We start from the raw sequence: 13,075 nt of genomic DNA on the forward strand, positions 1-13,075 counted from the left end.
AATATACAACACATAAAATACTCAGATAGAAAGAATAAATCAAAACTCTAAAGTGCTTTTTAATCTCAGCTATTGAAACTTGCAGACTAAGAAATGATTAAGTAATGGTCCGACAATAGGAAGGATTGATGCTGGATTGGAAAACAGTAATATTAGACCAGAATTACCACTGGATGTGCTGAAACAGTGACGTCTAAATACACTGAAGTCGGGTTTTGAGAGGAAAGAAGATCAACTTCCAGACCCTAAACTCAGCTAATCTCAGGGAATCTTATGAGGATGAAACACGTCCACAACTCAGCAGCTGAAGTGGCAAAGAACATGGAGAATCGAGATAACAATGTTATCAAACCACCTAAACTCAGGTTATAAAATTAAAACTGCAGCATGGAGAAAGCCTGGAGAGATGAGAAGAGGATTTCAAACAAGAAAGCACAGAAGCATCACAAGTACAAACTAGAGGCTTAGCCAACAAAATGACATGTAAAGACATAAATTACAACAAAATAAAAAACTGGTGTGCTTTTACTGACTGTATAAAGCAGTGATTACAATAACTCAAGTGGCGACAATGGAAGGAGAATTTCATCGATTCAATGATTGTTGATACCTGAAAATATAATGTTTCAATTATTCACTGTGTGTTTTTATGACTTTGTATTTTTATGATGTTAAGCACTTTGAACTTTCTTGTTGCTGAAATCTGGATACAAATAAACATAACTGAACATTATTGAAACGTGTTTCAATTATTTTGGTCATTCTACCTGAGCTAAAAGAAGAAACGTTTTAAACTGCAGCAGTTTGAAGATATTAAATGTAGCGAGTGATAAATATTCGCAAATTAATTTTTCTTGACACAAGTGTGCAAAATTCTTTTCCACCATTTGTTTTGGATATTTAGGGACAAAACTAAGATATTTTTTTAAAGTGTGACTCAAAGACTATGATTTGTGTCTTGTTGTTAAGAATTTGAAGAGGTAACTGCTGTTTTGTATTTGTGAAATATGAAAGAAAATCTACAATTAAAAAACTCAAAGGATTTTTCTTGGAAACTTAAACTTCTCGGTTACAGGGCACAAATACTTTTACCTCCATTATTGACTCCCATGTAGGAGTTTTGCAGTTCAGCAACTTGGTGTTGTAATCTGACTCTTTTTCTCTTTTTAATTCATGGAGGTCCCTCCTCTTCAGTTCATTCCCAGTCAGATGTAAATCAACAACCCGCTCATCCCCCACCTGGTTTCTTTGGTTCTTTTGTTTGGAGTGCAATGGTGGGAATGCTCATGCAATTTTTTTTGAATTAGGTTCAAAACAAATTTGCAGATAAAGTTGTAACCTTCACCCTCAGTTCAGAGTTGATTTTTTCTGTTTTTGGCAAAGAGTCTTTCACCCTTCCTTCAAACCATTTGTTTTCTCTGTTCAGAAGCCAAGAATCATTGTTGTAGTTGTTCCTGGCATTAATTTTGAGTCTATAGCTTTAAAACAACTTACCCACTGTTAAGATTACATGAGTTTTAATATGCTCAATATTCATTTTTCAATCAACACTTAACAGACTTGGTTCTACATTTATACAAATAAAAGAGAACACAAAATATGAGCCATAATTTAACATAGAACGAATCTAAACAATAATGAAATACAAGATTAAGCACAAAACATAAAACTAATTATAAACTAATAATTTTAGTTAGTTAGTAAAACTAATCATTTTAAGCGCAAACTTTAACCAGTACTTTCTTAAACTGGTGAAGTAGAGATGAGGGAGTCACGAACAAACTGTAATTTTGATGTTACATCCATCCATCCATTTTCTCCCGTTTATCCTGGTCGGGTCGCGGGCGTGGCAGCCTCAGAAGGGAGGCCCAGACTTCCCTCTCCCCGGCCACTTCTTCCAGCTCTTCCGGGGGAATCCCGAGGCGTTCCCAGGTTTTCATATTATATAATGAATAGTAAATAGTCGAGGTCAGAGTTAATCATTCTAAGTATTTATTTATTTATTTCCGGCGGGAACTGATTTGATATTTCTGAGTCTTTTAGTTTGAGTTCAGGATCGGCCCTGAAAAATTTCCTATCTTGTCTATAGCTGTCTTTAACTTGTTTTTAACTCTTCTGAGGAAAATTTAAGAGTGTTTCGTACCTATCCGGTGTAAGATTATCTTCGGTATCCGGGTAAAAAACAGCAGTCTGTGCTGATACTCCATCTTGTCCTCCATCTTAACGTTGATTTCTTTAAACTCTGAATGTTTCTCCAGCAGGAGTTACCTGCTCGTTGATAAACTCTCTCTGAGGCTTAAAATGAGTAGATTTTTACTGAAAACACTCAAATATTTAGCTAAACCTCAAACCCGTCTTCAAACAACCGACTAACAAAAGAAGCACCAACTCTATCCTGTGCTCTGTTTTCATTTTCCGGGTGTGTCGCTGTGGCTGTCCTGAAGAAACTGTAAACGAATGATAAGATCCGCTGTGATTCACCTCTTAATATACATTTATAGTTAGTAAATTAAAATATTATTGAAATATTCATTTAGTTTTATAACTCAATTTCAAAATAGTGTAATTTATTTAATATAACTTACTATAAAAAGAGGAGACTCATCGAAAATTCAAAGCGGAACTAAAAGTCGTTTACAGTTTCTTCAGTTCAGCCACAGTGGAACACACGAAATTACACGACGCACACGGTAGCTTAGCTTTCTTTTGTTAGAAGGTAATTTGAAGACGGTTTTAGGTAAACATTTGCGTGTTTGCAATAAAAATGTCTTCAGTTCAGCCTGAGAGGGAGTTTATTAGTGATGGTGAGATGAAGCCTGAGGCATTGAACCACTTGAGCCAATTGGTTCGAGAAAGGGTTCATTTCTTGAGGCTTCATGTGCACACGAAACCACCTACTGGCCAGGTGTATAATCACAGCCAGCTGTATCTTAACACGTGTGATGCATTGAATTTTTGTCTATTATGGCTCTTGGGAATGACTTCACAAAAGGTGTAGGACGAAATCATTTGTCTACATAAATTATGTATACACATATGTGTATAATAAAATATTGTTTGAATGTATCCTCTGTGTGTAATTATTCCCAAAATAGTAGTGTCATGTGATATTGCATGTTGTGTAATAATGTTTTTCTGTAACTCTAGAAAAATGGCCTGGGCTTAATCAGACAGAGGACAGTGAAAGTGCTTGTGGAACTAGGGAGGGGTAGTGAATAGGCTAATGCTTGTGTAACTTGGATGATTTCATGCATTTTTATTAAGAAACAACAATTTCTCCACAGTTTTTGGTTTCAAACGATTTCTCTTTTTTGACACTACATGGATGAGGTGTTATTATTGTACCCCAACTCCTTGGAGCACAATAAACACCTCACCTTTACAGAAAATAAGAAACAGTGAAAAATACAGTTCCTCATAAGCAAACATAATGCATTTGCAAATGTTCAGTTCACCTTACCTTACCTTGTTAGGGCTTATCAATTCGAAAGAGGAGGGGAAATCCTCCTCTTTCTCACTGGCTCCATCCTTCTCCTATCCTGTCCTCGCGCTCCTAAATCTATCTATCTATCTATCTATCTATCTATCTATCTATCTATCTATCTATCCATCCATCCATCCATCCATCCATCCGTCCGTCCGTCCGTCTGTCTGTCCTAAACTCTCCAAACACCAAACTAACTGTCTCAAACTAAATAACCACTATCCAAACTCTGCTATCCAAACTATCAAAACTCTATCCACTCTCTCAACTGACCGCAACTCGCCTACAACAACCCACATTTTGAATGGAGCCTGTGGGGTTTCTAAAGCCGTCAAACCCCGCGCCAAACTCTGAGCCACTTCCCGAAGCAGTCACGTGATACAGCCGGGCAGCGAGGCTTCGGACGTCATCGTTTTCGGCTCCTCCCCTAAATGAAGCAAGCCTCGATACGCGCTTTACGGAAACGCCCCCTCCATTACTCGACACACGCCTCGAAGCCTCGGCACATCACGTAACATCACTACAGTTTATGAACGAGCAGGTAACTCCTGCTGGAGAAACATTGAAAGAAATCAACGTTAAGATCGAGGAAGAGATGGAGGATCAGCGCAGACTGATGGATTTCACTCGGATACCGAAGATAATTTTACATCGGACAGGTACGAAACACCTTCACGTTTTACTAACGAGACCGTTTAAAGTAGTGATGGATAAATGAGGCGTCATGTATCGTTTCGACCCAAAGCAAAACTGTATTGATACTGTGTCTGCACTGCACTGTTTTCACTCGTAAAACAATTTTAACTGCTCACATGAGAACTCACACAGGTGAGAAGCCTTTTCCATGTGGGAATTGTGGAAAAGCCTTTACATGTCGATCTGGTTTACGTCAGCACATGATGACTCACACAAGTGAGAAGCTTTTCTCATGTGGGATCTGTGCAAAAAGTTTTGCTCAAAAATACCATTTAGCTTCTCACATGAGAACTCACACATGCGAGAAGTCTTTCTCGTGTGGGACCGTAAAAGAAGTTTCTCTCATAAAAAAAATCTTACTGCTCACATGAAAATTCACACAGACGAGAAGTAGGGATGCACTGATTTATCAGTGTCACTTTTCTTAATTTTTGGAGATCTGTGATCAGCCGATAATCACAGACTGTCCTCTTCTGCTCTCCCGTGAGAGGTTTGACTATTAGTCAAAAGTTATGTCTGCACATTCGTAATTCACAATAGTCACTCTACTGTTGTCAGCTCAGCAAGTTTCTTGCTACATTTACTGACATTTCAGACAAAAAAATTGGTGTTGCCCAAAATTCAAAATGGTATATCAGGTTTTTTTAAAGACTGGTCATCAGTGATCGGCAAGAAAACTGCAGTGCATCGCAGAAAAAGAAATTTAATCGTTCACATGAGAACTCAGTTTGATGGCATCATGTGAACCTCAAGTGCCAAAATTCTTAGTAATTTGCTGTTTGGAAACAGAGTAATTAAAACTGTATTGCATATTTAATTGTAGCAGCTTTGTTTAAAACGCATTTCAAATGGGAGATTTAGTTAAAACACTTCAACATTCACTTTATTCTAGCAGTTTTATGTTAGCATTATTTTTTTTTTAAAGAGGATAAGTGAGATATTTGTAGCTTCTTAAAGGAGCAACGGATTTAATGCTTTCAGATTTAGACTTGGAACATTTTGGAGTCTTTATTTTGTGTTTATCCTTTGTTCTTATTTGGTTTATTTTAATGATTGGATGAAATAGATATGTTACCTGTTACTGCATGTGCTTGTAGGGTCACAAATTAATGGCCCTTTGAGAGTAATAATGTTTTCTAAACTTGAATCTAAATATCATCCACCATTTATTCTTCTAAATGGTTCTGATTGAGGAAGGAAATTGTGCTAAATAATGATGAAATCTGACATGTTTTCCCTCTTTGTTTAAAAATCTGCATATTCTTCTTAGTTGCTGTGAATTGTAGTTTTTACCCAAGTCTTGTTTTGTCAGTTTTTCTTTGATATGATTTTTATGCTTTGGATAATAGAAAAGGTATTGATGATCTGGATTGAATTTCAGATATAATAAAGTTTATTTACCACAATAATTGTCTTTTTCTTTTTTCTGTTTAGTAGAAGACTGTGTGACAGAATAGATTTACATAATTACAACCCCGTCCTGGCTGGAAACAGAGACTGGAATAAAACCTTCAGTTTGAAACAAAGTAAATCAGGAAAACCTTCACATATATAAACAGCAGCAGTCCACAGTAGAGCCCATCTGTTCCTCCCTGGTTCCTGATCCAGTTTTCAGGTTTGGTTTTTTTAGAGTTGATGAGTTTGAAGTTTCAGGTCGATTCCTTAAGATCATCAGTTTTATTTACAGGAAATTACAGATACTGGTAATAAACACAGAGCAGAGATTCAGCAACAATGTTTATTTTTGTCCTGAATCAAATCAATCAAATTTTATTTGTATAGCACATTTCACAAACAAGGCATTTCAAAGAGGTTTACATCATAACACAAAAACACAAAGTCATGCAACATAGAATCAAAAATCAAAACATGACACTCAGTCAAGTTACATCATTAAATTCGTTATTGATTACATTTCGAATAAAACTCTAAACAAGTGGGTCTTTAGTTTAGATTTAGAGGCACTCAGTGTTTCAGCTGTTTTACAGTTTTCTGGAAGTTTGTTCCAGATTTGTGGTGCATAGAAGCTGAATGCTGCTTCTCCACGTTTGGTTCTGGTTCTGGGGATGCAGAGCAGACCAGAACCAGAAGACTTGGAGGGTTGCTATGACAACAACAGCTCTTTAATGTATTGTGGTGCTAAGTTGTTAAGTGATTTATAAACTAACGACACTATTCTTTGAGCAACAAAGACAACATAATAAAAAACTGATATTCAGATTCAAATATAGACAAGTATGTTTCCAATCAGTTTGTAACCTACCAGCGCAAACATTGCATTCAGTAACAGCTAGCATCTATCCACTAACCAAAATCATTAAAGTAAAACAAAGTACAAGTGCAACAAATCTACAATGACTCTAAATGCATTCAAATTCACTTTTATTAACAAACAATTAATGTGGAGACAATCTCACTTAAAAATAAACATTTAAATGAAAATCTAAAACTACCAGAAAAAGATTATTTCTTCAAAGTATTTCAGCTAAATCCATTTGAAATGTTTTTTTTAACAAAGCTGCTACATTTACAAAATGTCACCCAGCTATAATTACTGCGCTTTCAAACAGCAAGTTACTGAGAATATTGATATTCAAGGTTCAAATTATGCCATGTGCTCTTTCATGTGAACAGTGAAATTGCTTATCCGAGTGAAACTTTTTCCACACGTCACACAAGAGGTCTCTCACCTGTGTGAGTTCTCATATGAAAAAGTAAATTAGATTTAAACCGGAAAGGTCTTCCACAAATCACACAGAATAAAGTTTTAATTCCCTGTGAGTTTGAATGTGTACAGAAAGAGTAGAGGTTTGAGTGAAACTTTTTCCACAGATCTTACATGAATAAGGCTTCTCACCCGTGTGAATCCTCTTGTGAATATTTAAATAACCTTGGTAACCAAAGTGTTTTCCACAGATCTTACATGAAAAAGGCTTCTCACCAGTGTGAGACCTCATGTGACAGATTAAATTGTGTTTACTTCTGAACCTTTGGTCACAGAGTGTACATGGAAAAGGCCTCTCGTCTGTGTGAATTCTCATGTGCCAATTTAAAGCTCCTTTTCGACTGAATTCTTTTCCACAAATTGTACATGAAAAAGGTTTCTCGCCTGTGTGACTCCTCATGTGAAGATTTAACTTATTTTTGAAATCAAAATGTTTTCCACAGGTCACACATGTATGTCCCTTCTCACCCATGTGAGTCTGCATGTGATCAATTAAAACATTTTTACTGGGAAATACTTTTTTACAGATCGTACATGTGTAAGGCACATCAAGATGATATCTCATGTGTTTCTTTAAAGCGTCCTTTGAACTGTATTGTTTTCTACACATTGAACAGATGAACTGTTCTCCGTCTGTGTGAATTTTCCTGTGTCGAGTCAGAGTATTGTTTACAGAAAAGGTTTTATTGCAAATTTTACAGGAATGTAATTTTTGGTCTGGGTGAGCTTCCTTGTGCCTTTTTTGTTTTGAACTGTCAGTTTTACTTTTCTGCTGTTTCTTTTTCTGACATCTCTCTTTTTGTTTCTGTTCTTCATCTCTCTTTTTTTCTGGATCGTCAGTACTGCTTCCTTCCTGATCCTGGTTGTCATCCTCAGCAGAGTCATGAGAGATGAGTTGGTTCCTCAGTGGTTCCCTTTCATCTTGGATTCTTTGCACTTTAGAAGGCATCATCAAAATGTCATCAGTCTCCTGTTTCAGCACAAGATGGTCTTCATCCTGACTGATGCAGAGTTGCTTCTCTTCCTCTTTGAACTCTTGAGGTTCTGTTTCCTCTTGTTCCTGTTTTATCTGCAGAGGTTCTGGTTCCTCTTTTATCTGCATATGTTCTGTTTCCTCTTGTTCCTGTTTTATTTGCAGAGGTTCTGGTTCCTCTTGTTTCTGTATTCCTAGCAGAGGTTCTGGTTCCTCTTGTTTCTGTTTTATCTGCAGATGTTCTGGTTTCTTTGGATCTAAAGTGGAGTTTTCCCCCTGGTTGCTGGGTTTATTGAGAACCTCCTCTTTACACAGATCTGGACAAAAGAAAAAAAATGAAAGCTTTGAAATATCAATCAAAGATCAAAATTTGATTTTAATCCATTGATGCATCTAAACATGGTTTCCTTTGAATATTCTAAAATGTAAACATTTAAGTTTGAAAAATTAACTCAACAAGATGAAAGTTGAGTTAATTTTTCTGGGTGAGCAAACACTATCCTAGTATCTCCCTAGTGAATATTCCAAAAAATTTCTTTTCTCTCTTTAGATACAGAATATACAACACATAAAATACTCAGATAGAAAGAATAAATCAAAACTCTAAAGTGCTTTTTAATCTCAGCTATTGAAACTTGCAGACTAAGAAATGATTAAGTAATGGTCCGACAATAGGAAGGATTGATGCTGGATTGGAAAACAGTAATATTAGACCAGAATTACCACTGGATGTGCTGAAACAGTGACGTCTAAATACACTGAAGTCGGGTTTTGAGAGGAAAGAAGATCAACTTCCAGACCCTAAACTCAGCTAATCTCAGGGAATCTTATGAGGATGAAACACGTCCACAACTCAGCAGCTGAAGTGGCAAAGAACATGGAGAATCAAGATAACAATGTTATCAAACCACCTAAACTCAGGTTATAAAATTAAAACTGCAGCATGGAGAAAGCCTGGAGAGATGAGAAGAGGATTTCAAACAAGAAAGCACAGAAGCATCACAAGTACAAACTAGAGGCTTAGCCAACAAAATGACATGTAAAGACATAAATTACAACAAAATAAAAAACTGGTGTGCTTTTACTGACTGTATAAAGCAGTGATTACAATAACTCAAGTGGCGACAATGGAAGGAGAATTTCATCGATTCAATGATTGTTGATACCTGAAAATATAATGTTTCAATTATTCACTGTGTGTTTTTATGACTTTGTATTTTTATGATGTTAAGCACTTTGAACTTTCTTGTTGCTGAAATGTGGATACAAATAAACATAACTGAACATTATTGAAATGTGTTTCAATTATTTTGGTCATTCTACCTGAGCTAAAAGAAGAAACGTTTTAAACTGCAGCAGTTTGAAGATATTAAATGTAGCGAGTGATAAATATTCGCAAATTAATTTTTCTTGACACAAGTGTGCAAAATTCTTTTCCACCATTTGTTTTGGATATTTAGGGACAAAACTAAGATATTTTTTTAAAGTGTGACTCAAAGACTATGATTTGTGTCTTGTTGTTAAGAATTTGAAGAGGTAACTGCTGTTTTGTATTTGTGAAATATGAAAGAAAATCTACAATTAAAAAACTCAAAGGATTTTTCTTGGGAACTTAAACTTCTCGGTTACAGGGCACAAATACTTTTACCTCCATTATTGACTCCCATGCAGGAGTTTTGCAGTTCAGCAACTTGGTGTTGTAATCTAACTCTTTTTCTCTTTTTAATTCATGGAGGTCCCTCCTCTTCAGTTCATTGCAATGCTCATGCAATTTCTTTTGAATTAGGTTCAAAACAAATTTGCAGATAAAGTTGTAACCTTCACCCTCAGTTCAGAGTTGATTTTTTCTGTTTTTGGCAAAGAGTCTTTCACCCTTCCTTCAAACCATTTGTTTTCTCTGTTCAGAAGCCGAGAATCATTGTTGTCATTGTTCCTGGCATTAATTTTGAGTCTATAGCTTTAAAACAACTTACCCACTGTTAAAATTACATGAGTTTTAATATGCTCAATATTCATTTTTCAATCAACACTTAACAGACTTGGTTCTACATTTATACAAATAAAAGAGAACACAAAATATGAGCCATAATTTAACATAGAACGAATCTAAACAATAATGAAATACAAGATTAAGCACAAAACATAAAACTAATTATAAACTAATAATTTTAGTTAGTTAGTAAAACTAATCATTTTAAGCGCAAACTTTAACCAGTACTTTCTTAAACTGGTGAAGTAGAGATGAGGGAGTCACGAACAAACTGTAATTTTGATGTTACATCCATCCATCCATTTTCTCCCGTTTATCCTGGTCGGGTCGCGGGCGTGGCAGCCTCAGAAGGGAGGCCCAGACTTCCCTCTCCCCGGCCACTTCTTCCAGCTCTTCCGGGGGAATCCCGAGGCGTTCCCAGGTTTTCATATTATATAATGAATAGTAAATAGTCGAGGTCAGAGTTAATCATTCTAAGTATTTATTTATTTATTTCCGGCGGGAACTGATTTGATATTTCTGAGTCTTTTAGTTTGAGTTCAGGATCGGCCCTGAAAAATTTCCTATCTTGTCTATAGCTGTCTTTAACTTGTTTTTAACTCTTCTGAGGAAAATTTAAGAGTGTTTCGTACCTATCCGGTGTAAGATTATCTTCGGTATCCGGGTAAAAAACAGCAGTCTGTGCTGATACTCCATCTTGTCCTCCATCTTGACGTTGATTTCTTTAAACTCTGAATGTTTCTCCAGCAGGAGTTACCTGCTCGTTGATAAACTCTCTCTGAGGCTTAAAATGAGTAGATTTTTACTGAAAACACTCAAATATTTAGCTAAACCTCAAACCCGTCTTCAAACAACCGACTAACAAAAGAAGCACCAACTCTATCCTGTGCTCTGTTTTCATTTTCCGGGTGCGTCGCTGAGGCTGTCCTGAAGAAACTGTAAACGAATGATAAGATCCGCTGTGATTCACCTCTTAATATACATTTATAGTTAGTAAATTAAAATATTATTGAAATATTCATTTATTTTTGGAACTCAATTTCAAAATAGTGTAATTTATTTAATATAACTTACTATAAAAAGAGGAGACTCATCGAAAATTCAAAGCGGAACTAAAAGTCGTTTACAGTTTCTTCAGTTCAGCCACAGTGGAACACACGAAATTACACGACGCACACGGTAGCTTAGCTTTCTTTTGTTAGAAGGTAATTTGAAGACGGTTTTAGGTAAATATTTGCGTGTTTGCAATAAAAATGTCTTCAGTTCAGCCCGAGAGGGAGTTTATGAAAGAGCAGGTAACTCCTGCTGGAGAAACATTGAAAGAAATCAACGTTAAGATGGAGGAAGAGATGGAGGATCAGCGCAGACTGATGGATTTTACTCGGATACCGAAGATAATTTTACATCGGACAGGTACGAAACACCTTCACGTTTTACTAACGAGACAGTTTAAAGTAGTGATGGATAAATGAGGCGTCATGTATCGTTTCGACCCAAAGCAAAACTGTATTGATATTGCGTCGATGCTGCGTCACTGAATACTGACACCTGCTGGACATTAAAAATCTCTACAGGCAACGTAGTTGACAGACTGATTTGATGACCTAGTCTATACAATAAGACTTAAGTAATTGAATTTTATTGTATATTATCAGTGACGTGCGGTCAGGGGAGGCAGGTGAGGCAGTGCCTCACCAGCCATCATGGAAAGAAAGAAAATATATAATCATAAAGTAATTTAAATTGTTATATTCATCCGGTGGTTTGCACTAAAAAATATTTATTTTTCATGTAGCTTCACCAATTTCGATTTTTATTTGTTCAAAATCGCTGAATTTTCTTATTTTCGCATTCAAATGCTTGGAAGCGATGCCGGTGAGGCAGCAGCGAGCTCTGCCTCACCTTGGATTGCGCAACCCCTGGCTCTGCGCTGGCTGCTAAGCGGAGAGAGCATGTTGCTGTACGGCGTCAATAAAATGGTTTAAACAAATTTAATATGTGAACTTATTTCCAATAATTTAGCTTATGTATATAATGTACAGTGCTTTTTGTCACCAACTGTGTTTGTGTAACGTGTTTCGTGTAATGAGCGATTATAAACGGCAGAGAACAGGTTCGAGGTGAGGCAGGCAGTTCTCTTGCCTCATGGCAGGGGGCGCTCAAGATCCCAGACGTTCGTCTTGTTCACTCCTCAACTGCCGAGTAAGTGACAGCGAGCTAGGCTAAACGATTCGGGAAGCAAGTCAAGTGCAGCGATAGATTATAATAGAGATAGTGATTTTTTTCCTCTCGCTCATCCCGACTTTCGACATGGATGACTACATTACAACACTAAAAAAGTTTTCTCAAGTGGACTTTCAATCGAAGCAGGTAAGACAGTAATAACATTTATTTTGTTTTGTTTTTTAAGGAAATGTGTGTTTTGTGAGCTACAGTTTGTATGTGTAAGGATGCAGAAGTGAAACATAACCTGTAAACTGCTGTCAATCTATGCATCTATTTGCAAATCTGATTCTGATGACGTCAGTGCCTCACCAGCTATGAACCTCACCGCACGTCACTGTATATTATATATTGCATTATGTCATATCTTCAGTTAAATTCAAAATATATTTGATATTTTTTGATACAGTCAATAAATAATGTGAACATGAACCAAGTGATGAAAATGAAAGTGAACATGTGTGGAATGAGGATGATTGTGGACTGTTTTGTTTTTTTCCACAAATTTTCATTCGAAAAAATAAGTTTTTTCAACATTTTTAATTTTAGTCTGTTCTGTTTTTTTGACACGTCTCCTGCTGTAGAAAAAAATGAAGTAAACAATACATTTATATGAAATAATTTATAAAAAGCAACTGAGTAATCTGTAGAATGCTGTATACCTGAGTTTATCCTACTTGTATCTGGGACTTCATTCTGATGCTTTGTCCTATAATGCCTCAGCATTGAGGAGGTGAATTTATTTAAATAAGACATTTCTGTCAAACATATGCGACACTTAACCTGCAGAACATAATATGAAAGTAAAGTAAGACTCAATTTCAGTTGAATTTGGATTCAGATAGATCAAGTACAAACTGAAAAGAACCGGATGAAACAACGAAATGAAAACAAATACCTTATTTTCCAATGTAAGATCAAAATGGTCCCCCACTGTGGAAAACTTTTGTTTGCCTTGAGGCTCCATAGTTGACGCCGTACAGT

The 13,075-nt window shown here is 36.2% G+C and overlaps 1 protein-coding gene across 6 annotated transcripts in view; it reads right to left on the reverse strand.

Moving 5' to 3' along the window:
* LOC114156874 (gastrula zinc finger protein XlCGF57.1-like) overlaps positions 1 to 13,075 on the reverse strand; it is a 123,850-nt gene that overhangs the window by 84,219 nt on the left and 26,556 nt on the right. Inside the window, exon 3 of one of the 6 annotated variants that reach the window (XM_028037463.1) lies at positions 7,722 to 8,195. The exons of 4 other annotated variants lie outside the window; for them this stretch is intronic. In XM_028037463.1, coding sequence (XP_027893264.1) covers positions 7,722 to 8,195 — 474 coding nt within the window. Of the gene's footprint in view, positions 1 to 5,801; positions 8,196 to 13,075 lie in introns of those variants that run through there. One more of the 6 variants, XM_028037461.1, reaches the window with a different exon arrangement.

This window comes from Xiphophorus couchianus, chromosome 14 (genome assembly GCF_001444195.1).
Source record: "Xiphophorus couchianus chromosome 14, X_couchianus-1.0, whole genome shotgun sequence".
Classification (NCBI taxonomy): domain Eukaryota; kingdom Metazoa; phylum Chordata; class Actinopteri; order Cyprinodontiformes; family Poeciliidae; genus Xiphophorus; species Xiphophorus couchianus.